The sequence below is a fragment of the Panthera leo genome, chromosome F3, assembly GCF_018350215.1.
Source record: "Panthera leo isolate Ple1 chromosome F3, P.leo_Ple1_pat1.1, whole genome shotgun sequence".
NCBI lineage: Eukaryota > Metazoa > Chordata > Mammalia > Carnivora > Felidae > Panthera > Panthera leo.
In genome coordinates, this window is record NC_056696.1 from 63,989,201 (window position 1) to 64,015,103 (window position 25,903).

Below are 25,903 nucleotides of genomic sequence, written 5' to 3' on the forward strand. Positions count from 1 at the left end.
TACCTACCGGTTTGCAGAAAGGTGTGGACTTTTCACTCAATGAAACCATGTTCAGGAAGTTTTCCACTTGGCAAGAACAGTTAAGATGAAATCACGGTAAAGCAAAAGCTAGAAATAGTAAAGGTGGTGAGCGTGAGTTTCAATTAATAAAAAAAATGACACAACAATATAAACATTAACAGAAAGCTCGAGTGTTAACATAGTCTATAGCAAGAGGGGCTTAGTCAGCACCCGACTGTGAGTCACAGAGAGAGGATAAACAATTTTGAAACGTAGCGTTTCGCTGACACATCGGACGTGCGTAAAGGGCAAATCCTGGCTCTCACGGTGATGTCTGCGGGGCATCTGTCTGTGGGTCAGCTTGTATTATCCGGGTGTGGGTGACCCCATCGGATGTTTAAAGTTCTTGAGAGAAGGTAATTCTGCTTTTCCCGCCTTGGAGTTGAGGGCTCCCTTCCCTTTCCTCCTCTCCGCGCGCCCCCTCTCGAAGCTTGTGATGCTGCGGATGGGGCGGACGGAGGATGGCGTTTTGGGGCTCGCGTCCTCTTCTCTCCGGGTCCCTCTGGCCCCCCCCCCCCCATATGAATGTGTGGCTTTCATCTGCCAAAGGACGAGGGCCAAGGTTCCCGCAGCACCCGGCGATGTACCCGCAAACCCACACCCAAGCCACGGAAAGCAAACCCAGCCGGGCGTCCACGAGGTCCGCAGCACAACTCCCTCCCCGCCCTCCCCTGGGCTCTCCCTCCGGTCCTGACTCGGAAGCAGCCAGTCAGAAAGTCCCTACTTGAGGAACGCCGACCAATCAGGGCGTCCTCACCTGCAGAAGGTGCGCACTGGTCCCCGGACGCGACGGGCCCGCGGGCCAATCGGAGGCGGCTCGGGCTTGGAAAGGCGCCAAGCGCCGGGGGGCGGGGAGCCGGGGGCCGAGGTCGCACCTGGCGACGGTGAATCACTCAGCGGGAGCGGCGACTCCCTCCGCCAATGGGAGCGCGCAGGGGCGGGGCGCCGGCCAATCGCCGTGGAGGGCGGGGCCGGGCGGGGCTCGACCTGGCGGCTGGAGTTTTAGTCCGCGGGTGGCTGCGGGGGAATCTCTGATTCTCTCCGGGGCTGCAGCGGCCGCGTCGCGTCGGGGTCCTGATCGCCATGGGGACCGAGGCGAGAGCCGGGAGGAGACAGTTGCTCGTCTTCACGTCGGTCGTCCTGAGTAAGTTCCCGGAGTTTCGGGGGGAATCGGTGGGTCGGGTCAGAGGTTGGAGGGAGGCGCTCCCCACGCCCCTCGCCCGCGGCAGGAGAGGCGTTGAGAAACCCGCCAGCCTCACCCAGCGAGTTGCCTTTCCACCCCTGGCCCTTCCCTGTTTTCCCTCCCCCTTCCCCCCCCCCCCCCCGGCGGGTGGCCTGCTCCCCTCCCCCACCCCCTGCCCCGGCACCCACCGGGAGGGGGTGGCCCCGCTTTTCACAGCCTCGCTTGCCGGCGAGGGCCCTGCACGCCTCTGCCCAGGCGCACCCCTCCGCCCGCGCCGGGGCGGGCCATCCTGCCCCGCAGCGCGCACCCGACACCCGCGCCCAACCCGGGAGAAGCCCCGAGCCCCGCACCCCTGACTCCTTTGGCCCCTGGGTGGTCTGCTCCTCAAGGGTCGGCAGGGCAGACCTACCGGAGGTGAGGTGGGGTGGGAAACCACCGGGAGAAGTGTCTGGGTGCAAAGTCCGAAGAAGAAATCAATTCGAAATCTGAACTTTCTCAGCACACAGCACTTCAAGTTCCTTTCTGGAGTAGCTACCTTGAGAGCCCTTGGTGGCTGTTGTTGACCGAGGGACTATTCCCAGGGGAAGGACCTGCCTGTCGGTTGGCTGGAGGCTTCCCAGAGCCAGGGCTCTGCCCTCCCCCTGGCCGCCTCTGAGAGTTTTTGTTTCCTTTGTAAACTCCCTTTCCTGTGGAACAATGAGACTCACTTGCTGGGGCTTGCCTCGGTCCAGAGATAGGTTTGGGCCTATGGGCCGGGCTGCGTGGATGCTTTGGGCCTTAGTTCAGGCGACCCGTGTCAGCAGCTGGACGTGGTCCGCCAGGGTCTTGAGGGTCTGTGCCTCTGTGGGTCGTGGTGCGGGTATGCGATCTGTGGGGGGGTCTTCGTTGGTCCCTTGAAGAACGCAGCTTTAGGAAGTGTGAAGGGAACGAAAATTAAAAACAAAAAGCCGCATCGGTGGTTATACGGCGGTTCACTTTGCCCAGTTGCGAAGCGTGGAAATAGGTTCCCTGCCCTTGGACGGATGGATGGACAATTTCTTTGTCCCTCATCACAAAAACATAAAAGCCCTTGGGGTGCACTGGACCAGAGGCAAGTCTAACCCTCGCCCTATTGTACAGACAAGGAAACAGGTCCAGAGAGGGGAAATGACTTTTCCAGATGGATGAAAGGACCTGGGAATGGCACCAAAATCTCCTGAGTCCCTTTCCTTTTCCCACTCCCGGGTCCGCGTCTCAAGCACCCTGTGGCACAGGAACCGCGACCTCAAACATCAGCCTGGGATCACGCTCCCGGGTCCACCCTCTTACCTTTTCAGTTCCCACTAGAGTCTTCTCTCACTTGTCTTCTTCATTCTACGTCTCCATTTTCCTTTTTGCCTCACTTTCCAGTCTTTTCCTACTCTCCAGCTTTTTCATTTCTGCCTGGGCCGTAGAACTGCTTGTGACACCCATGCCGGTTCCGTGTGGGGCTCCTACTGGTACTCGGCCTCGTGCTGCGCCAGTGCTCCCTTCCCCAGACCCAGAAGTTTCTCAGTGGTGACTCTATTTGTGACAGAGTGTGTCGGGTTCACAAGCTTGCTGGAGCCACATTCTTCCTCCTCTTCGTCTTCCCTTTTCTCTCTTCCTACTGTTGTGCGTCGTGACATCCCCCAATAATCTCATACTGGCACTGAAAGAATTGTGGTAGCACCGTCCTGAGCTGGGGGACGTCCTCCAGTCTCTTCAGGGATTCAGGTGGTTTGCAGGGAACCTGATGTGATGTTGCATCAGCTTGACAGGACTGTGGGTCCTGGGAAGTAACATGTCCAGGGGATGGGGGAACCGACCATGTCACATTAAAATTTTTTTTTTTTTTTTTACATTTATTTTTGAGGGACAGAGAGAGATAGAGCATGAGCAGGGGAGGAGCAGAGAGAGAGGGAGACACAGAATCCCAAGCAGGCTCCAGGCTCTGACCTGTCAGCACAGAGCCTGACCTAGAGCTCAAACCCACAAACTGCAAGATCATGACCTGAGCCAAAGTCGGATGCTTAACCCGCTGAGCCACCCAGGCACTCCATTAAAGGCTGTTTTTCGGGTGTCTGGTCTGTCCTGTGACCCAGGGATGTCTGCATCATATGTGGGTGCCCACATGCTCTGTCTTCCATCAGGGCTGCTGCCCATCAGAGAGGAAGAAGAAAAAGGGCAGGATATTATCCAAGTCAAGCAAAGGTCCAGCCCCAGCCTGGGGAGCTCAGCGGAGAGAAAGGCCCGGGCTGTTGGCCAGGGATTGGAGCCCAAACACTGAGGGAACTGGGCCTGGGGAAAAGCCAACCAGTGATGGAGAACACGGTCTCCCTCTCCCTGGGGAACCTGCACTTAGAAGTTTCCAGCCATCTCCCAAGCAGGGAGGGAGAGGCATTTCTGCTTAGCAGGGTCCTGTGTGACGAGGATGACTTTTGGTGTCACCACGGGGAAGAAAGGGGAACCTGGGCTGGAACCCTGGTCCTTCCTCCTCACCCCTCCTTGAGGGTGGTGTCCCCACTGAGCCGTTCCCGGAGGGAGGGGCTGCTGGCCCCCTGTGTCTGGGTCCACCTGTGAGCGCTGGTGTTCTCCAGGGACGGTTCCCGCCCAAGCCCTTCCAGCTTTACTGTTGAGCTTTGCTAGCTTTACCTCAAACTCCACGTCGATGAGTCACTTCTCCTTTCCCCTCCCTCTGCCTGCCAGTTGCTACTCCCAGGAAAGAATTGTTCCCTGGAAACCTGAAGCCTAGTGGCTGATGGCAGCAGGAACTAGGAACTAGGAAATGAGCGGGGCTGGGATTGTGGTGTCTCTGCCTCAGTCTTCACCTCCGGGCCCCAGGACACTTTCACTTCACCATGTTTCTGTCTGGTTTCTTTCACTGGTTTGCCAGGGATCTCCGGCCTGGTTTTGGTTTGGGGTAGAGCTCCTGCAACGAAAAGGAACAGGTTAATACATTGTTTGAGAATCAGAAGGATGTAGAAGGTTCAGTCCATGCCCCACCCCCCCACCTGATTCTTATGTCTCTTTCCAGTGTTTGTTTGTTTTTTTTTTTAATTTTTTTTTTTTAATTTTTTTTTTTAACGTTTATTTATTTTTTGATACACAGAGAGACAGAGCATGAACGGGGGAGGGGCAGAGAGAGAGGGAGACACAGAATCAGAAGCAGGCTCCAGGCTCTGAGCCATCAGCCCAGAGCCCGACGCGGGGCTCGAACTCACGGAGTGTGAGATCGTGACCTGAGCTGAAGTCGGACACCCAACCGACTGAGCCACCCAGGCGCCCCTCCGGTGTTTTGTTACACAGGCACAATTACATATAAATATGTATTTGTTTCTGCCCTTTCTTGCACCAAATGAGGCAGACTACAGATTTTCTACTACATCAGGCCCCTTGTTTCATTCGCTTTGGGATACCCTGGAGATCTTTTCCTTTTGGGTGCCGTGGCCTTGGTCATTAGGACCCACCCTCCCCACCCGCCCAAGTCCACCGGGTCGAGGGCCACCTGTTCTGTGGACACTGGCACCCTTGCTCAGAGATAGGTTTAAAAGCTGGAAATGGTGGGCCTGGTTTTTCGCCTCTGTTAGCATCGAGGAGAGGAGACCTTGGGGGCCTCCCGACTCAGACGAGCTTCCTTTGCCGCGGTCCAGGAAAGATGTGGATGACGGCCCGTCAGATGTCATTGTGGACGAGGGTGCGGCGTTGTGAGGGGGCTGGGGGGGGGGGAAGCCGCGTGAGTGGACGCACGCTGGGCTTTGCCAGGCATTGAAAACTCAAGAGTTCATCTGTCTGGGACTCCCTGATAAGCAGGGTTTCTGTCTAAAGTCCGGCTGTGGTATTTGTTTTGCAATGTGGGGATAGGACAGGAGGAAGCAGCTGGCCCGACCGGGAAGTGTGATGCCAGGCCCCTGGAGGGAGCAGCCCTGGGTGGGCGGGCACAGCCTTGTAATGGGGAGATGGGTGGGGGAGGGGAGGAGCCCAGCAGGTAGAACTGGGAATGCTGCCGAGCGAGGTCGGGAGGGAGCCTTCCAGTGAGATCTCTCCTGTCCCACGCTGCCCGCCCCACCTTCTGCCCTCCTGAGGGCCCACCGGGCCAGCCACTGACGTCACTCTAAGCGCAGCCAAGAAGGGCTGTTTAGACTTAGCCCAGCCTGTCGGGCTCACAGAGCCTTCCTCGGGCTCACAGAGCCTTCCTCTTGCCCCTGCATTCCTTATCCTATCCGTCCTGCCCTAACCCCCAGGAGCGAGTTCCGTCTCTACAGGGTGGCCGGTGGGGAGGAAAGGGCAAACCGGGGGTGGAAGCCCTAGGGCCAGGTCCTGATGGTATATTGCTTTGTCAAGTTCATTTGTTAATCCGGTGAACATTGGTGTCTACCGTGTTCCAGCCCTGTGCTAGAGAGTAGGGACAAAGCAGAGACCACACCTGCTATCTAGAAGTTCTGAGGCGATGGGGCGCCTGGGGGGCTCCGTCGGTTGAGCGTCCGACTTCGGCTCAGGTGATGAACTCGCGGTCCGTGAGTTCGAGCCCCGCGTCGGGCTCTGGGCTGACGGCTCGGAGCCCGGAGCCTGCTTCGGGTTCTGTGTCTCCCCCTCCCTCACTTGTGCACCCTCTGTCTCTCTCTCTCTCAAAAATAAGTAAACATTAAAAAAATTAAAAGAAAAAAAGTTCTTAGGAGAGCTGGGGGTATTGGAAACAATTGGCTCACATCAGGAAACCCGGGAGTAACCTTTTGGAGGTGAGGGCTCCCCCTCATTCTCCAGCTCCTGCCACCCCCCCCCCCCCCCACCTCCCGTGGACCTCATATGCCTGGAGGCGAAGATCGGAGGAATTCATAGAGAAGACCAGAGAGACTGGCTGGCTGGTTTCCCTCCTTTTTCTTCCTTTTATTTAAAAAAAAAAAAAAAAAAAAAAAAGGAATTCAAACAAACTCATGGCAGAAAAGCAACTTAAGGAACATTCTAATGGACAGGATGCGTAGAGGAAACAAAGTTTTCTTTCTTTCTTTCTTTTTAAGTTTATTTATTTATTTTGAGAGGGTGGGGAGAGGCAAAGAGGGAGAGAAAATCCCCAGCAGGCTCTGCCACCAGCAGCACAGAGCCCGAGGCAGGGCCTGATCTCTCCGACCCTGAGATCATGACCTGAGCCGAAATCAAGAGTCAGATGCTTAACCGACCGAACCACCCAGGCGCCCTCAAGGTTTTCTTAATAAAGTAGTAGAAGGAGGGGCGCCTGCCTGGGTGGCTCAGTCGGCTGAGCGTCTGACTTCGGCTCAGGTCGTCAGGTCATGATCTCGTGGTTCGCGAGTTCGAGCCCCGCATCAGACTCCGTGCTGACAGCTCAGAGCCCGGAGCCGGCTTCGGATTCTGTGTCTCCCTCTCTCTCTGCTCCTCCCCTGCTCACACTCTGTCTCTCTCTCTCTCAAAAATAAATAAAGATTAAAAAAAGAAAAAAATAAAGTAGTAGAAGGAAGTAGCTTTTCTGTGGCGGATCTGGTCTACATGTACAGGGATGCTTGCTGGCTTCTGTTAGCTGGAAGCCTCCGCCCTCTGTGACCACCTTGTCCTCACAGCGTGCTTCAGTTAGGGGTCATGGAGCATCTTCGCTGGCAAGGCACCGTGCTAGGAGCTGGGGACCTACAGATTCTCTCCTCCAGGAACTACAGACGTAGACTGACGAGGGGGTGCCAGCGGCTGCACTCAAAGTACAAAATGGGGAGCATAAAAGGGAAGAGATCAATTTTTCAAAACAATAAATTTTTATTAAGAAACAATAGGGGTGCCTGGGTGGCTCGGTTGAGCGTCCGACTTCGGCTCAGGTCATGATCTCACAGTTCATGAGTCCGCACATCGGGCTCTGTGCAGACAGCTCTGAGCCTGGAGCCTCTTCAGATTCTGTGTCTCCCCCTCTCTCTGCCTCTCTTTCTCTCTCAAAAATACATAAACATTAAAAAAATGTACATATATGCTTCTTAAAAAAGAAGAGAGAGACACGATATGTGCTCAGTGTAGAAAAATGGGAAAACAGGAATATGGAAAAAAGAAAATCACACGTAGGCCTATTATCAAGAGATAAATACTTACTGTTGGTGTTTAATTGTAGTCTTTCCTTTATGAATAATGTAGTATCTGTGTATATTTAAGCAAAATATGCTTTAAACAAAATCCATTCTATCGTATTCTACTGTATGGCTGTATCCTAATGAACTGTTCACCTTTTGTTGGACTTTGAGGTTTTCTTTTTCTTTGCTGTGCTAAATAACATGAAATTGTTCCATCTTTAAGCTTAACTCTTGAGTGTTTTCTTAGGCTACATTCCTAGAAGTTGGGGAAGATTAATTTTGACTGGGAAAAGTCATAGTGGGGCAAGGGGCATTTGAAAAGGATCTTGAAGGATGAGTAGACTTTTCTTGCTTGTCTGACGGAGATGCTCTGTAGCATCATAGTTTATTATTATGATTATGATTATTATTATTTTGAGTTTTAATGATTATTTAGTTTTGAGAGAGACAGAGCACGAGCAAGGGAGGGGCAGAGAGAGGAGACACAGTCCGAAGCAGGCTCCAGGCTCCGAGCTGTCAGCACAATGCCCAATGCGAGGCTCAAACTTATGAACTGTGAGATCATGACTTGAGCTGAAGTTGGATGCTTAACTGACTGAACCACCCAGGTGCCCCTTTATTATTATTATTTTTTAATGTTTATTTATTTTTGAGAGAGAGAGAGAGCGGGGAAGGGGCAGAGAGAGAGGGAGACAGAGGATCTGAAGCGTGCTCTGTGCTGTAAGAGCAGAGCCCAATGCAGGGCTCAAACCCAGGTACCATGAGATCATGACCTGAGCCAACTAACTGACTGAGCCCCGGTAGTATCATGGTTTTAGAGCCTCGGAATTAGACAGACTTGGGTTAAGATGCCCTTCCCACCATGGAGCACCTGGCTGGCTCCGTTGGTAGAGCATCCGACTCTTGATCTCCAGGTTGTGACTTTGAGCCCCATGTTGGGCGTAGAGATTACTTAAAACAACAACAACAACAACAACAACAACAACAACAAGATTCCCTTTCTACTTTGCTGCTTATAGCTGTGTGATTTGGAGTAGCCGTTCTAAGCTCAGTGTTCTCATCTGGAACATGGGATGGTGACAATAGAACTCGTGTCTCATGGGGTTTTTGCAATTAGAATCTAAGGACACAATGCATATGGCACCCACCTTCCTGGGAGGGCTCGCTGCGTCATTTCTCCCATTACACTCCATTGGTCGAAGCAGTCACAAGACAGTGCCCAGATTCAAGAGGAGGAAACCTAGAATCTACTTCAGTCACGATGTAAGAAAACCGGGTGGGATGAGATAGAGCCGTGCGTCTGCTTCTGGAAAATAATAACTTGCCACGGTTGTTTTATTATTCAGATACATGGTGGTTTTCAAGAATTGTATCCTCAGTCTTACAGATTTCTACGCCACCGACTCTCTTCTGAAGCGTATGAAAACATGTAGGGATTGATTTAAGTATTAATGGCTGCATCACTATCTGTCTCCCCTTCTCTTTACCCGGTTCACTTCTCTTCCCCGCTCCCACCCCCTTGAGCCACTCCTACCGCCTATCTACTTCCCCATTGTCAACTACAGTGTCTCCAAGTCGCCTTTGCTCTCCTTACCTCCTGCCCTTTTTCTCTCCTTGAAATTTATCAGACTCCCCTGCACTGTCCAGGATCCCGATGGTACAGTACTCTCATATTTCTTTCTCATCTATTACCTCATTTCACCTTTAAAGTTTTGTTTAATCAGGGGCGCCTGGGTGGCTCAGCCGGTTAAGCGCCAGACTTCGGCCCAGGTCATGATCTCACGGTTTGTCGGTTTGAGCCCCGCGTCGGGCTCTGTGCGGACAGCTCTGAGCCCGGAGCCTGCTTCGGATTCTGTGTCTCCCCCTCTCTCTGCCCCTTCTCGGCTCACGCTCTGTCTCCCTCTCTCTCAAAAATAAATAAACGTTAGAAAAAATTAAAGTTTTGTTTAATCAACGTTTTTGCCTCTCCCTTTTGGCTTTGTTTCTTCTTCTCTCCTTCTTGTGATCTGATTTTCTTTTCCCCCTTTTTCATCCCCTTTCCCCCGCGTTTTTCTCTAAATTAAAACACTTAATCCCGTGCTTGCTGATGACACAAATATAGAACATAGAGAAGAAAAGCTGCCTGCGGTCTCAGGTAATATGCACTGTCTAGTGCTTGGAATCTGTTCTTAGAGATTTTGTTATGCATATACTCAGATTGTTTTTATTATTTATAAATATAGGGTCATATTCTACATACTGCTTGTACATTTTGGACATACTTCTGATCTACTTTGACCTCTGAGATGGCAATATGTATTTCTTACATAGTTTTTGATAATGTATCATACTGGAGCCAGATTCCCAGGGTTAGAATCCTACTCTGCCACCTATTAGCTTTGTACTTGAGCAAATTACTTAATTTACGTGCCCCAATGAACTCATCTGGAAGATGAGGGCAACAGTAATGTTTATTTCATGGCATCATGGCAAGGATCAAATGAATTAATCCTGTAAAGGGCTCAGAAGAGTCCTGCCATGTGGTGAGTATTCGAGAAACGCTAACTGCTATTATCATTTTATTCTTGCTCCTATGTTATTCATTTGGTCATGGTCAGTAATGTGTGTCTAGAATTTAGATATGATTACAGTTGACCCTTGAACGACGCATGGGTTTTGGGGTCTCAACCCCATGGAGTTGAAAATGTGTGCAGGGGAGCCTGGGTGGCTCAGTCAGTTGAGCAGCTGACTTCGGCTCAGGTCGTGATCTCGAGGTTCATGAGTTTGAGCCCCGTGTATTGAGCTCTGTGCTGACAGCTCAGAGCCTGGAGCCTGCTTCGGATTCTGTGTCTCTCTCTATCTCCTGCCCCTCTCCTGCTCACTCTCTGTCTTCTCTCTCTCTCTCTCCTAAAAATAGATACACATTTTAAAAAAAGAAAGAAAGAAAATCTGTGCATAACTCTTTGACTCCCGAAAAACTAGTAACCTACTACTGACTGAAAACCTTACTGATAACGTAAATAGCTGATGAACACGTATTTTGTTATATGTATTATATAGTGTGTTCTTACAATAAATTAAGCTAGAGAAAAAAATGTTAAGATCATAAGAGACGATACATTTACAATACTGTACTGTATTAAAAAAAATTTGTGTATAACTAGACCCGTGAAGTTCAAACTTGTGTCATTCAAAGGTCAACTGTAATTGAAAGTATAGGACAAGTCTTATAAAAAGGTTTTCAGGAGTTCTGTTGATTCTTTCCTTTTAATTATTTATTTATTTTTCTTGTTGACGTAGCCTTATATTAGTTTCAGATACACATCGTAATGATTCCATATTTCTATAGATGGTAAAATAATCACCACAGTAAATCTAGTTAACATTCATCCCCATACATAGTTACAGAATTGTTTTTTCTTGTGATGGAAACTTTTTTAAGATCTACTCTCTTAGCAACTTTCAGAGATATAATACAGTGTTATTTAAAAAAAAAGTTTTTGACGTTTATTTACTTTTGAGAGAGAGAGAGACCGAGCACAACAGGGCGGGGCATAGAGAGAGGGAGACACAGAATCGGAAGCAGACTCCAGGCTCTGAGCTGTCAGCACAGAGCCTGATGTGGGGCTCAAACCCATGAACCGCGAGATCGGGACCTGAGCCGAAGTTGGATGCTCAACTGACTGAGCCACCCGGGCGCCCTGCAATATAGTGTTATTAACTATGCTGTACATTACGTCTCCATGACTTACTTACTTTATAACTGAAAGTTTGTAACCTTCGACCCCCATCAACCATTTTGCCACCCCCCATCCCCCACCTCTGGGAACCACCAATCTGTTCTCTGTATCTGCAAGCTTAGTTTTGTTTTTAATTTAACCTTTATTTATTTTTGAGACAGAGGGAGACAGAGCATGAACGGGGGAGGGTCAGAGAGAGGGAGACACAGAATCTGAAACAGGCTCCAGGCTCTGAGCTGTCAGCACAGAGCCCGACGCGGGGCTCGAACTCACGGACTGCGAGATCACGACCTCACGACCTCAGCCGAAGTCGGAGGCTTAACCGACTGAGCCACCCAGGCGCCCCAGTTTTGTTTTTAATTTAGATCCCACATATAAGTGAGGTCCTATGGTATTTGTCTTTCCATGTCTGACTTATTTCATGTAGCATAATGGCCTCGAGGTCTACCCATGTTAACACAAATGGCAAGGTTTCATTCTTCTTTACGGCTGAATAATAAACTGTTACATGTGTGGACCACATATCCTTCATCCATTCATCGATGGACACCTAGGTTGTTTTCATATCTTGGCTATTGTAAATAACACCGCAATGAACATGGGCTGCATATATCTTTCGTAAGCAGTGGTTTTCTTTTCTTCAGATAGACACCCAGTAGTGGAATTTCTGGATCATACGGTATTTCTATTTTTAATTTCTCAAGGAACGCCCACACTATTTTTCATAGTGGCTACAGCAGTTTACATTCCCAGCAGCATGCACAAGGGTTCTCTTTCCTCTATCCTTGCCGGTGCTTGTTACTTCTTGTCTCCGATAATAACGCGTGGTGAGATCTCATTTTGGTTTTGATTTGCGTTTCCCTGATGATTAGCGATGTTGAACATCTTTTCATGTACCTGCTGGCCATCTGGATGTCTTCTTTGGAAAAACATCTATATGGATCCTCTGCCCAGTTTTTAATTGGATTGTGTTTTGTTCTTGTTGTTTTACTAGTGAGTTGTGAGTTCTTTGTATGTTCTCAGTTTTCTTGGATATTAATCCCTTATTAGATAAGTGATTTACAGATATTTTCTCCCATTCAGTAGGCAGCCTTTTCATTCTGTTGATGGTTTTCTTTGCAGAGCAGAGCGTTGATTCTTCCATTGTCTGGAAATGTCATCATAATTACCTAAGTCAAGGCTGTAGTTACAGGGGATTCAGCCAGAATGTTCACTGCTGATGTCCAGCTGAGACCTTTCTATTCATCTGCTTGGGCCATGGTCACGATGTATCACAGACAGACAGGGATGGGGAGAGTGAGGGTGGGGGCTTAAACAACAGTGACTGATTTTCTTACAGTTCTAGAGGCTTGAAGTTCAAGACCACTGCGGTGTTAGGGTTGGTTTCCTCTGGAGGCTCTCTCTTTGGCTTGCAGGCAGCCACTCTGTCCCTGGTTGTCCTCTGTATGAGCACCTTGGTGTCTCTTTGTATAAAGGACACCAGTCACACTGGATTAGGGCGTGTCATACGGGCCTTATTTTAATGTAATTGTCTTGTGACAGGCCTTGTCTTCAGATACAGTTACATTTTTTTTAAGTTTCTTTATTTTGAGAGAGAGAGAGCCTGAGTGCAAGCATGTGAGTGAGCATGAACAGGGGAGGGGCAGAGACAATTCCAAGCAGGCTTCACTTTGTAGCGCAGAGCCCGATGCAGGGCTCGAACTCAGAACCCAAAAACTGAGATCATGACCTGAGCTGAAACCAATAGCTGGTGGCTTGACCGACTGAGACGCCCAGGTGCCCCGATACGGTCACATTTTGAGGTACCAGGGATTCAGGCTTTCACATAGGAGCTGAGGGAACACCATTTGGTCCATAACAACCGTAAACCGTGTTGAAGATACCTTTGCAGTGAGAGCAATGCCCTACCTGGCCAAGGCCTCTTCCCCAGCTGACTTGAACCTGCTTGGAGTTCCCTGTTGTGGTCATGAAGACAGTGGGGATTTTTGTTGTTGTTTATTTTTATTAAAAAAAAAAATTTTTTTTACATTTATTTATTTTTGAGAAACAGAGAGCGTGAGCAGGGGAGGGGCAGAGAGAGAGGGAGACACAGAATCCGAAGCAGGCTCCAGGCTCCGAGCTGTCAGCACAGAGCCCGAAGCGGGACTCGAACTCACAGACCGTGAGATCATGACCTGAGCCGAGGTCGGACGCTCAACCGACTGAGCCACCCAGGCGCCCCCAGTGGGGATGTTTTCAATGGATTCACATCCTTCCCCCACTTCATGCTGCTGGTTTAGACCTTGCATCAGAAAACCTCCTGCAACTTCCTCTTTTGTCTCTGCACACCTCCCTGGATGCAGGAAAGCAGTCTGTAAGCACTGCGACCCACGCGGAGAAACGAGTCCCTCGGGGCGCCTGGGTGGCTCAGTCGGCTCAGGTCATGATCTCACCGTTCATGAGTTCAAGCGCCGCATGGGGCTCTGCACTGACGGTGCAGAACCTACTCGAGGTTCTCTGTCTCCCTTTCTCTTCCCCTCCCCCATGTGTACTCTCTTTCTCTCTCGAAAAAAATTAATAAACTTAAAACAAAATTAGTCCCTGTTGCAAAATGCCACTTGGAAATTGCTCATGTGCAGAGTACTCTGATTGTATTACAAAACTATGAAGCAAATTTAAAAACACTTAATTTGGGGGGCGCCTGGCTGCTCAGTCAGTGGAGCGTGTGACTATTGCTTGGGGCTGTGAATTCAAACCCCATGTTGGGTGTAGAGATTACTTAAAAATAAAAAAAATCTTGGGGTGCCTGGGTGGCTCAGTCGGTTAAGTGTCCGACTTCGACTCAGGTTGTGATCACACAGTTCGTGAGTTCGAGCCCCACACTGGGTTCTGTGCTGACAGCTCAGAGCCTGGAGCCTGCTTTGGATTCTGTGTCTCCCTCTCTCTGTGCCCCTCCCTTGCTCACGTTCTCTCTGTCTCTCAGAAATAAATGAATGTTAAAAAACAATTTAAAAAAAAAAAAAGATCTTGGGGCGCCTGGGTGGCTCAGTCGGTTGAGCGTCCGACTTCAGCCCACGTCATGATCTCGCAGTTTGTGGGTTCAAGCCCCGCGTCGGGCTTTGTGCTGACAGCTCAGAGCCTGGCACCTGCTTCAGATTCTGTGTCTCCTCCTCTCTCTGCCCCTCCCATGCTCATGCTCTGTCTCACTCTGTCTCTCAATAATAAAATAAACGTAAAAAAAATTTTTTTTAAATCTTTAAAAAACCCCACAATTCTTAGGGTGCCTGGGTGGTTTAGTAGGTTAAGGGTCCCATTCCTGGTTTTGGCTCAGGTCATAATCTCACGGTTCATGAGTTTGAGGCCCACACCAGACTCCACGCTGACAGTGTGGAGCCTGCTCTGGATTCACTCTCTCTCTTCCTCTCTCTCTCTCTCTCTCCCTCAAAAATAAACTTAAAAAAAAAACCACTTAATTTTTATGTTCTGAAACTAAGTTTTTACAAAAAGATTGATGGAATAGTCATTCCCCCCCCCCCCCCCCCCCCCCCCCCCCCGAAGGTAGAATAGTTTCTTAAACTTTTAAAAAGATAGCGCTTTGGATCAAATTTGTTTTTTCCTCATTTGGGCGTGCCCCATCTGCCAGAGTGAAAACTGGGGTTATCTTTGTAGATAAACCTTAACAGTAGATGTTATGGTGAATGGTCTGCTAGGACCTAATTCGTTTAAGGCTCCGTGTTGTTCAATGTCAAGTTGTACCAGGCATTCTGCTGAGCGCGGAGTACTCAGAATAATAAATAACACCTGGTCCCTGTTCCCTGGGGGGTTAACTGTCCGCTAGGGGAGACTTATGTGCACAGATGACGTCATTATAACGTGGGAAGTACTTCACCCGTGTGTTGCATGGGGTAGTTCAAGCCTCCGGAAGAGGTCTGAAGCTGGCTCTGGTAGGATCGGGGGTTGGTAGGTCATTTCCTGGAAAATAACGTGGATGAATAGCTGACCAGAGGGAGAAAGAGGGGAAAGGGTGTTCTGCAAAGCTGGAACGGCAGGAGCAAAGCAGACGTTGTGAAATGGCTCTTTGCTGGGAATTTTAAGTCCTCTGTACTGCTAGAGGGGAAACACGCCAAGAGTAGACAGCCTTTCAGAGGGTCCGGTACTGCTGGGCCTCTGCCTTGATGAAGAATTTGGTGTTTTTTTTGTTTTGTTTTGTTTTTACTGTTTATTTATTTTGAGGGTGAGGGGTGTAGGGGGAAAGGAGAGAGAATCCCAAGCAGGCTCTGTGCTCTCAGTGCAGAGCCCAACGTGGGCTCGATCCTATGAACCATGAGATCGTGACCTGAGCTGAAATCAAGAGTCAGGTGCCTAACTGGCCGAGCCACCCAGGCGCCCCCAACACGTTGAATTTTATCTGAGAGGCAATGTGGAATCCTTGAAAGCTTGAGGCGAGTGTCAGATTGGCATTTTTAGGAAGGCTGTGTGGTGGATTGGAGCAGAGCACAGCCCCAGGAATTGCCTGGATTGGAATCAGCACCAGCACTTTGCTGCTCGGGGCCTCAGTTTCCCCGTGTAGAAAATAGAGGTGATGGTAATAAACAGTATCGCCCCACTCCCAAGGTGGCAGGGATGAAGAGACAGACCATACAATATGCTTGCAGCACTGCCTGGCACAGAGTAAGTGCTCAGTAAATACTAGCCCTTCCTCCGGCCCTGGGATGGAGGGTGGATCTGAGTGGGTTAAGATTAAATGAGGCAGAGACACCCGAGTGTGCTTGAGAGACGATGATGGTGCTAAGAAGTGACGGTCACAGTTTGAGGGAGATTTGGGAGGGGACGATGCCAATGCTTGCTGCTTGAGGAGGGGAGGCGTGGTGGCTGCTGGAAGGCTTCCAGTTTGACTGACGATGACGGATGGAATACATGGAAATACACCGTGACACCACCACCGACCTGGGGGAGGAGGAGGAGGAGGAGGAGGAGGAGGGAGCGGGCGGCAGACGGAGAGGGCTGTGGGGACTCCGGTGATGAGGGCAGGAGCTCAGGTGGGAGGCGGGGACTGGAGGTGGCCGCGTGTGGGTGCAGATGAGTTTTGGGGTGGTGTTCGAGATTTCCTGGAGAGAACGTGGACAGGAGAAAAGGCCCAGGATAGAATGCTGGGGAGCACTCATGTTAAGGGATCCACAGAGGAAGCACGGTTCAAGGGAGAGAATGAGAAAACTCGTCAGTGGTGGGGATGACCAGAAGGGCGGCACGCAGAAACCAAGGGGCGGCGTGACTTCTGAGGAAGGGAGTGGTCGGCGGGGCCAGGCCTCTTACAGGGGCCCCTGAAGGGAACTGAAAAAGCCAATTGTGGCTGTCCTTAATTCTAAGACTACTTCAATGTTTTGGAAATTGGGATGCGACGTACAGCCTAACTATACATTTAATATGATGTCCCCACCCCCCAAGGAGCTGTTATTAAATCGCTGTTCTATCGTATAATCAGGGCGTCATAGAGTTGAGGAGCGAATGACTGGTGATCTTAGTAAAAGCAATTTTCATTCCAAGGTGAGAGCCAAAGACATATTGCGGTAGGTTAGGCGGTGATTGAGTGTGTTGGGCTGGGAACTGTGTGTAGACGCCTTCTTTGAAGAAGTTTGCAGAGGAAGGGCACCCGGGTGGCTCATGTTAAGCGTCTGACTTTGGCTCAGGTCGTGATCTCAAGTTCCATGAGTTTGAGCCCCTCAACGGGTGAGCACAAGCCTGGCTTTGGGTAAAAAACATGAGCCTCAGGTGAGCCCCCCCTTGTCTGTCTGTCTGTGTCTCTCTCTCTTTCTGCCCCTCACTCGCTTGTGCCCTCTCTCTAAAACAAACAAACAAACAAATAAATAAAAGTTTGCAGAGGAAGGGAGGAGAGGAGTCCCTCTAGAGAGGTGTGCGAGATTGAGTGCAGGTTTTCTGTACACAAAAGGGTCCAAAATCTGTTGATGCCTTTGACTTTGTGGCTTTTCTTACTGCGAACTTGTAGTAAATTAAGCATCGTGGTGAAAGGGTGAACTTTCCTTCTATTTTGGTTTACTGTGTGTGTCATTGAGCCAAGTATAGGTCTGGGGGGTGGGGGGATGAGGAGGCAAGGGAAATACAACATAGATGAAGGCCATGGGCAAGAGCCTGGGTGTCCTGATGGAGATGGGGTGCAGTGAGGGGAAGCCCTCCGCTCTGCTGGTCTACCTGGGAAGGTTCTAGAGAAGAGTTAGCTTTTCCAAGACAATTGCAATGATAGAGGAGAGGTGGTTTGGTGGGCTGGAACATAAGCATTTTTCAGGCAGTGTTTATATTTATTTATATGTCTTATTGAAGAAAGTTTTAAAGTCAACAATTAAGTGTGTGGAGAAGAACCTATGGGCAGATGATGATGATGATGATGATGATAATAATAATAACAATGATATAATAGTTGTTTGCTGCTTCCTGTTGTAAAGCACTTTATTTGTATTAGCTTGTTTAACTCAACCACAGCCCTTTGATGTAGAAACTGTTATTATCCCCACTTTACAGATGGGTGAACTGAGGTTCAAAGCGACTTAGGTAGCTTGCCCAGTCACACAGCCTAGTAGGTACCGGAGCTGGGATTTGAATCAGGCAGCTTGGTTCCAGAGGCTTATTCAGGGGCGAGGTGGGAGGGGGTGGGGGGAGGCGTGGACCACGGTGGCTGAGGTGTCCCACGGTGAGGAGGGAGCACTGGTGAGGCTGAGTATGACACATGCGACGATTCACAGGCACAATAGAGCGAGAGTGTTGACAGGCCACAGACAGTCAGCTGCAGTCCTGCCTCCGAGGGAGGTGGGATGGCATTGAGGGGCAGGCCCTATGTTTTATTTTATTATTATTTTATTTTATTATTTATTTATTTATTTATTTATTTATTTATTTATTATTTTTTATTATTTATATTTTATTATTATTATTTATTTTATTTTATTATTATTATTATACATTTACTTATTTTTCACAGAGAGAGCAAGAGAGTGAGTGCGAGAGGGGAAGAGAGGGGGGCGGACAGAGGATCCAAAGTGGGCTCTGTGCTTACAGCAGAGATCCCAACACGGGGCTCGAACTCGTGAACTGTGAGATCGTGACCTTAGCCGAAGTCGGATGCTTAACCGACTGAGCCACCCAGGCGAGGTGCAGAGCCCGTGTTTTAAACCAGAGAAGGCTGGACTAGCCAATGGAGGTCAGGACACTGAGGAGCTGGGGAGGACGTGTGTGTGTGTGTGTGTGTGTGTGTGTGTGTGTGTGTATGTGTGTGTGTGTGGTTCCTGAATGTTTTAGATCCGGAGGTCTGAGAGGTCTCAAGAGAACTTTAGCTGACGTCAGAAGTGATGCGGAAACAATCACCAAATTCCTGTGCTGTCATTTCTTTTTTGGCGGCCCTTTATTTCAAACGCTAGTTTTTAGTGGAATTAGAAGCTCTTCCTGATTTGGGTCGTGTCATAGGTTGGGTTCTAAGGAAGCTGACTCTGAGATGTCCTTTATCGTGCCAGGACATTTATTACGGAGGGCTCTTGGGGTCCACAGCTCGGGAAGGGCAGGGGAGGGAAAAGAAGCAGGGTTGGGCAGAGGGAGAATTCCGGCTGCAGAGTAGCTTCAACCTATTCCCCAGGGAGCTTTACGGGGTGGGAATAGCTTTTCAGCGTTGTTCTGAGCTGGGGGGTGGTGGGGTGGTGGGGGGGGATTGGGGCAGTAGACCTGGGGTTCCCTGGGGCTTCCCTCCTCTCATTCAGTGATGAGGCATTGGATGCCAGCTGCCCCTGTCCCTGCCCGGGTGGACCGCATGCCCCTGGGCCCCGCAGTGTCCCGGCTGTTGTCCCCGAAAGGGCTGATAGGCCGAGGGCTTTGATTTGGCAGAAGTCCCAGAGGCTGGATGACAACAAGTCAGTCCTTCATTCCTGAAGAGAGATCTCGTTCGAGCATCGCACTGCACATCATGGGTAGCAAATTGTAAAATGTGAGGATCTTAGAAAACAAGTGCCCATCGTTGAAGCAGAGAAAGCTGATCCGGGCGAAAATCAAAGCATTTCATTCTCCGCGTTCCCCCCTCACAGCTGAGTAAGAGACTCCCATGGGCTCAGTTTTCGACTTAGGGAGGGCTATCTGGTTTAAGTTTCTTACGTGTTATTATATTTGATTATACATTTGACATTAAAATGTAATGCCAAATGCACACATATAAGGTAATATTAGTATAAATAGCTCACAGATAAAAGAATGGCATTTATTACATAGTCTGCCCCCCATTAAGCCACGGCCTCTCTGAGAAACTGCATGGTTTATAAAAGTCTGACATAATGAGGGAAATGGGGGTGTAGGGGGAACCTGTGTTTTCCTCTCAGCTCTGCCGTTTCATAGCTATGAAAACTTGGGGCTAGATGCAGAACTTTTTTTAGACACTTAATTTTCTCATCTGTAAAGTGGGAGAGAGAATACGTACCTGGACGAAGTCACAGTGTTGTGTCAGATAGATATCAATGTATGTATAAAAGTCCTCATAGATATCAATGTATGTATAAAAGTCCTCCTTAGACATTAACGTCCCCAAACCCCCCCCAAAAAACCCTAAAGGACTTGAGCGAACATCTAGTCCAAACCTTTCGTGTTCTGGGTGAGAAGAGGGCGCTTCAGAGGTCACGAGACCGTATTCAGTTATGCGAGTGATTACGTAAAGGAAAAATGTGCTTGCATTTATCTAAGGAAGACGGGACTCTTAGGGATATAAGGAAAGCCCAGGTGGTGAATTTGAACTTGGAAAACATGGACGGGAGTGACTGTCCAAGGGCAGGTTTATAGCAGAGCCCGGCTGTCTGAGCCCAGGCCCTGGTGCTTCGTTTGGAATGCTGGACCCTCCAGCGACCCTGTCGTGCAATCAGCCTCGTCTCTGTGCCCCCAGCACATGCCACCCCTTCTTTTCCTTCTCCGCTGGGCAGGAGGAGATCTCGTGTCTAGATCTAGGAGAGGATCTAGCCCAGTTCTGGTCCCGACCCCAGCTCAGACCCAGCTGCGTGATCTTAGGCACGATTCTTTACGTCTCTCTCATGGGCTTGGTTCCTCATGTAAAACTGGGATAATAACACCTGTCCTGCTGATCTGTCATTCTGGTTTCGAGGATCAAACAGCGTAAAGTAGGTGAAAACACTTTAAAAAGCACAAAATGCCCTACAAATGTTGAGTATTGTTATTATCCTCATTACTGCTCCTCCCCTGCCTCCTTGTGTCCCTCCCTGCCCCCCTGCCCCCCCTGCCTCCCTCCCTGCCTCCCTGCCTCCTTGCCTCCTTGCCTGCCTGACCCACCTCCCTTGCCTCCAGCTTTGCTGGCTTCCTGCCAGGAGTGTCTGACAAGTGACTGCAATTAATTATTTGTTGAGAAGCTTTCTCTGAACCATGAAAAGTCATTTGGGAAGCTGTTCTTGGACTACTAGGAATCTAATTAGATTATTGGGAGTTGCAGAGGGAAAAATAAAAAAATGAAAGACATTACCTCTGAGAGAAATATTTTATTTCCATTGATAATGGAAGTATTGGCCTGCGATGGTGGCAAAAAGCATTTGAAGGTATTTAGGATACTGGTGAGGAGGCGTGAGACCCAGGGGGAGCCTGGATCTCCTGAGTCTCTTCACCTTGGAGAAGCCACGGGAAGGGCCTCAGGAGCTCCTTCAGCTGGGCGGCTCTGGTGTCTCCCTCCTGATGGCCCACCCCTCTCCTCCTCAGGCTCCCTGGCGTTGGGCAGGGGCGCAGTGTATACTTCTGAGCCCGATGTCAGAGTTCCTGAGGACAAACGTGAGTCGTGGGCGGCTGTGCAGAGGGGTGGGGCGGAGGGGGGGAAGCAGGTGCGCCTGGGGCCTGGAGGGCGGGCAGCGCAGAGCCCCCGACGCAGTTTGGGGCCCTTCTCCTCCTCCGTTTGCCGCCGCTCCTTCGTCCCGCTCACTTTTGCGCTGCCCACAGCCGCCAAGTTGTCCTGCTCCTACTCGGGCTTCTCCAACCCCCGCGTGGAGTGGAAGTTCGCCCATGGTGACATCACCAGCCTCGTTTGTTATAAAAACAAGATCACGGGTGAGTTGCCCCACCTCCTCCCCGGTGGCCTAGGTTGTGGAGGGGTCGACGGGGCCGGACCCCCGGGGGAGAGGAGCACCCTGGGGCCCAGGTCCCGCGGACTCTAACGCGGCCTGCCCTGCCACCACCCAGCTTCTCGTGGCCCCGCAGCGCACTCAGCCGGCCGCCCCTTCCTCTCTCCTGGTAGCCTCCTATGCAGACCGAGTCACCTTCTCGCACAGTGGCATCACTTTCCATTCGGTGACCCGGAAAGACACGGGGACGTACACTTGCATGGTGTCTGACGAAGGCGGCAACACGTACGGGGAGGTCAGCGTCCAGCTCACTGTGCTTGGTATGTGCCCACGCGTTTTGTGTGTGGGTTTGGCATTCATTGCTTCCCAGGTCCTCAAGGGGCTTTGCCGAGCTTTGGAGCTCACTGATGGCCAGGGCGCTGGGGCGGGGGGAGTGGGGAGTGGTGGGGGGCTTCAGTCTCTGTGCTGCAGAGGCGACGAGCCCCGCCCCTCCCCCTCCCACAGTGAGAAGCGGAGGGCCTGGTAAGGGATGGAGGCTGGAGCTGACCTATGGGGTTGTCTTCCGCTTGGCCTCTAGGCGGCGCTGTCTGAACTTGTGCTGGGCCCCTTCTGTCCCTTCGCAGTGCCTCCATCCAAGCCCACGGTCCACATCCCCTCCTCTGCCACCATCGGGAGTCGGGCAGTGCTGACCTGCTCAGAGAAGGATGGCTCCCCCCCTTCTGAGTACTACTGGTTCAAGGACGGGGTCCCGATGCCTTCGGATCCCAAGGGCAACCGCGCCTTCAGCAACTCTTCCTACAGCCTGAATAAAAAGACAGGGGAGCTGGTAAGGATGGGGTGGTGCGTTAGGGTATGGGGGGGGGGGGGGGGGGCAGGGCCAAAGAGCCCTGGAAGGTGGGGAAGACAAGCAGCAAGATGAGCTTGGCGTTAGGGTCGGAAGACTAAAGATGGGGGCTTGGATGCTTCTCAGGATGAGGGTGTCATAAGGTGCACAGATCCCTCTGCCGTGCACCCGAAACCCCAGTGCAACAGCGTATGTCCACGATACTGCAATTTAAAAACGAGGATGGGGGGGGGGGGTTGCTCCTGTAGAGCCTGCGGCTCTTGGTGTCGGGGGTCGTGAGTTCGATCCCCGCGTCCGGCGTAGAGCCTACTTACAAAACACCAGAAGTAGGTGCTTGGCTTCTGTAGGCAGGAGGCCAACCGATTTCCTCCCTTCAGGTCTTCGATCCCGTGTCAGCCTGGGATACGGGCGAGTACACCTGTGAGGCGCGGAATGGGTACGGGATGCCCATGAGGTCAGAGGCTGTGCGCATGGAAGCCGGTGAGCAAGGCTCTAGCAGGGGCTTGAGCTGGGACCTGGGGTGGGGCCCGGGGTCTGCTTTCCACCCTGGCTTTGGTGGTGTTGTCAGTCACGTGAGTGAGCCCCCAGAGGACTGACCTCTCGTTTGTGTCTCACAGCGGAGTTGAATGTGGGGGGCATTGTGGCAGCTGTCCTTGTCACACTCATTCTCCTTGGATTCTTGATTTTGGGCATCTGGTTCGCCTATAGACGAGGCTACTTTGACAGTAAGTACTTGCCCTCAACGGCTCTCCTTTGTATCGTCCCCATTCCAGGGCACGGTCCTTGGGTGCCATCTGAGTACTGACCTGATAGTGAGCCCACGTGTGCAGGGGTTCTCTCCCGGGTGAGCACCAGTGACCTATTGAGTGCCATTCCCCCCAGCCTTCTGCGCCCGGCCGGCCCCTATCCCGCTGACGCTCACGGTCCCCTTTCTTCTTTTCCAGGAACAAAGAAAGGGTGAGTGAGCCACCTGCCGTCCTGGGAGGTCTCCAAAGGAGGTTGAGAACAAGGATGCGTGTGGTTTGAAGCGGAGACGGGCCCCGGGGGGAGGGGCTGGAGGCAGAGGCCACCCTGGTTGGGTGGCCATCTGTGTGTCTGCCTCTCCCCGTTCCCTGTGACCTTGCACTTGTCGGGTCTCCCTCCACCCACCCCTCCCTACTGAGAGCTCTGTGCTTCCGTAAAGTTCTCGGTCGAGCCTCTAACGTTGGCCAGCAGAGGTTAAAGAGAGCACGGGTTGGGGGGGGGGGGTTGCCGAGCGTCTCCGTCTTCTGGCTTGTCCGCAGGACCTCGAGTAAGAAGGTGATTTACAGCCAGCCCGCTGCCCGCAGTGAAGTGAGTGTGCTCCCCTGGGACCGGGAGGGTCTCCCTGAGGGAATGAGGGGCTCCTCCCCTGTGTTTACAGGTTCAGGAGCTTATCAGCTAAACAAGAGTGTACAGGGTTGATTTGGGCGTTTTATTTCTCCAGGGGGAATTCAGGCAGACCTCGTCATTCCTGGTGTGACCCTGGTCCGACTCATCTCCTGTCCTCCGTGCTTGCCTTCTTCCGGTGCTACCAGACTCCGGCCCGTGGCGTCTGTAGTTTCACAGGGTCCCTTACGCGTCTTCTAGCCCCCACAGGGGTCCCCACGTTTATCTTAGTTAGGATGTGGTTGTGTACACTTTCCCCCTGCATCCCGCCCTTCCTTTCCCGCCATTGCCGAGTGGCCCGGGACTTGTTTAAAAACTTTCGTCCCCCATCCCTACGAGGGATCAGGGAACAGCCCTGAGCGTCACGCCCCTTGACTTCCCTTCCCAGAACGTGGCAACAGTGGCGGGGCACTCGATACCCCCTGTGTGGCGGCGGCCCCTCCCCCCGAGTAGGGATCTGGAGTTTGGTCCCTCGGCCCTTTCCTCCCGTGGTGAGGAGGGACGCACTGTTCCAGAGTGGGGACTGGAGACCGAGCCACCGAAGAGGTTGCGGGGTGACAACACCAAGTCTCTCCCGCCCCTGCAGCCCACTCCGCTTTCTTCTGTCTTCCCACGGGAAGTGCCCCCGAGACCCTCTTGCACCGGCCTGAACGCAGGCGGACACCATCTGTGTCTGTAGAAAGAAACCGGAGCTTTGTTATGGAGAGCATGGGGGGGGGGCTCTCAGGGGACACTGAGCGGAAGGGTTTTAAAACCCCTGATCTAAAGAAAAGGAAGCTGGAGCTGGGAGCTCCGACCATCACCCTTCCCTTGGCTGGAACAACTGGATGGACCCTTTTAAGATGTGTCTGCAGAGCCGTGCGGATGTGCGCAGTGGTCTTAGCTCTTTGCTGTGGGGTGTGGGCGTGCGTGTGCGTGTGTGCGTGCGCGTGCACATTCGCGCGCTCGGTCCTAGCTCTCTGCTGAAATGCGGTGTGTGTCCAGGGCGTCTTCGCTCTTTGGTGAGACTGTTGGTGTGTGTTTGGATGTAGCCGGATGTTGCTGGTTTGTCAAAGCCTCTCGTCGCGGGAAGTTGGGGAAGTGAAAAGTTCCTGGGCTCCTTTGTACAAACAGGAAGGCGCCTGGAACCCTGCTTCCCAACAACCTGGGTTGGTCCTGGCCCCCTGTCCCACCCCTTCCTGGCTCCCGTCTCAAGGCAGAGCTTCTGAGCTTGGGGCCCTCATTCCGGAGCCCTCTGGCGGCGGGAGGAGTGCCCTCGGCTGCGGGAGCACACCCGGAGGAAGCCGATGCTGTGCCCTGGGGTTCTCGCTGGTCTGGTCCACTGAGGGGAGAAAGTGCCCACCCTCCCCTCCCCCCTCTGCCAACCAGATGCATCGAAAGACTTCTCTAAGGAGAACAGACTGCCCCAGAGCAGTAAAGTAACCATTGCTTCACTGGAGCGGAGTTGGGGGCTGGGGTGCTGTTTAGAGGAAAGGTAATTTGAGACCAGGTGGCCAGGCCACCCGTGTGTGAGTGATGGGAAGGTAGGCCTGCCTGACGTTGCTTTCCTTTGTGCGTCTGGACAGCCCTTTTTGCCCTTAAATTTCTGTTTCCCCCTCTACCATAGTCGCCCGGTCTATTAACGAGGTAGGCCTGCCTGACGTTGCTTTCCTTTGTGCGTCTGGACAGTCCTTTTTGCCCTTAAATTTCTGTTTCCCCCTCTACCATAGTCGCCCGGTCTATTAACGAGCGAGAGGGCGAACACCGGGGGGTCTTCAAGGGTTGATTTTGCTTAACTTCTTTCTGTGGGGGACGCTAAGCCCCACTTTGCCAGGTTTTATTCCCTGATCTGGAAACCCCTGACAGAATTGAGTTTTCTATCGAGAATCCAAGAGGAAAAACAAGCCTAGCCAAACCATCGGTTAAGGGTCATGGGCCAATAAAAAGAGAGCTTTTTCAGATGGAGATAAAATTTAATTAAACAGTAAAAGCAGAGATGATGAAATGGTTCAGTAAGAAAGAGATTTTTAAAGCGTGTTTCAGCCTCCTGGTTGGGAGACGGGGTGGGAGGGACGCGGAGACAAGGCCACAGGGAAGCAGAGGTGACTCATTGTCCCGTCAGGTCTGAGGTGAGTGGTTCCTCACCCTCTCGGTCACTTGTGGTGAACAGAAGTCATGCGTGACCAGTCTTGGAAGTCACCTCTCCAGCTTACCACAGTCCCCTTGAGTTGGAAAACACCCTGCCTGCTTTCATTTCGAAATGTCAAGGCTAATTTTGTAATAAATGTTTATTTTTCACATTGAGTTTGTTTACAGCCTGAAGTTCTGTGTGGTAAACGAACTGGGACTTCCAGAGTGGTTTGGAGGTTCAAAACCTTCCCGATAGTCTTAAGAGATTTGAGATCTCCTTCCACGGAGACGGATAGTTAACTTTTCTCCCCAAATTACCGTTGGCCCGTGCTTGAATGGGAATGACTCAAGTGGACGTTTCTTTCCAGTGACACTTGGAGGGAAGAATTCTATGGGCATTGGTGGTTTGAGACACGAACCCACTGTAATTGCGGATAAAATGCTTG

The 25,903-nt window shown here is 51.3% G+C and overlaps 1 protein-coding gene across 2 annotated transcripts; it reads left to right on the forward strand.

Annotated features, from left to right (window-relative positions):
* Positions 1–1,018: 1,018 nt before the first annotated feature.
* F11R (F11 receptor) lies at positions 1,019–25,631 on the forward strand. 2 transcript variants are annotated; one of them, XM_042925545.1, is made up of 11 exons: positions 1,023–1,204; positions 20,742–20,810; positions 20,976–21,083; positions 21,271–21,417; positions 21,721–21,923; positions 22,319–22,421; positions 22,559–22,666; positions 22,886–22,898; positions 23,225–23,273; positions 23,407–24,974; positions 25,078–25,631. In XM_042925545.1, exons 1-10 carry the CDS (start codon positions 1,144–1,146, stop codon positions 23,440–23,442), a joined length of 897 nt encoding a protein of 298 aa, XP_042781479.1. In that variant the 5' UTR covers positions 1,023–1,143; the 3' UTR covers positions 23,443–24,974; positions 25,078–25,631. The 2 variants fall into 2 exon arrangements, with proteins under 2 accessions (XP_042781480.1, XP_042781479.1); XM_042925546.1 differs by lacking the exons at positions 22,559–22,666; positions 25,078–25,631 and adding an exon at positions 22,715–22,785 and having other exon boundaries at positions 1,019–1,204; positions 23,407–23,421.
* Positions 25,632–25,903: the final 272 nt, after the last annotated feature.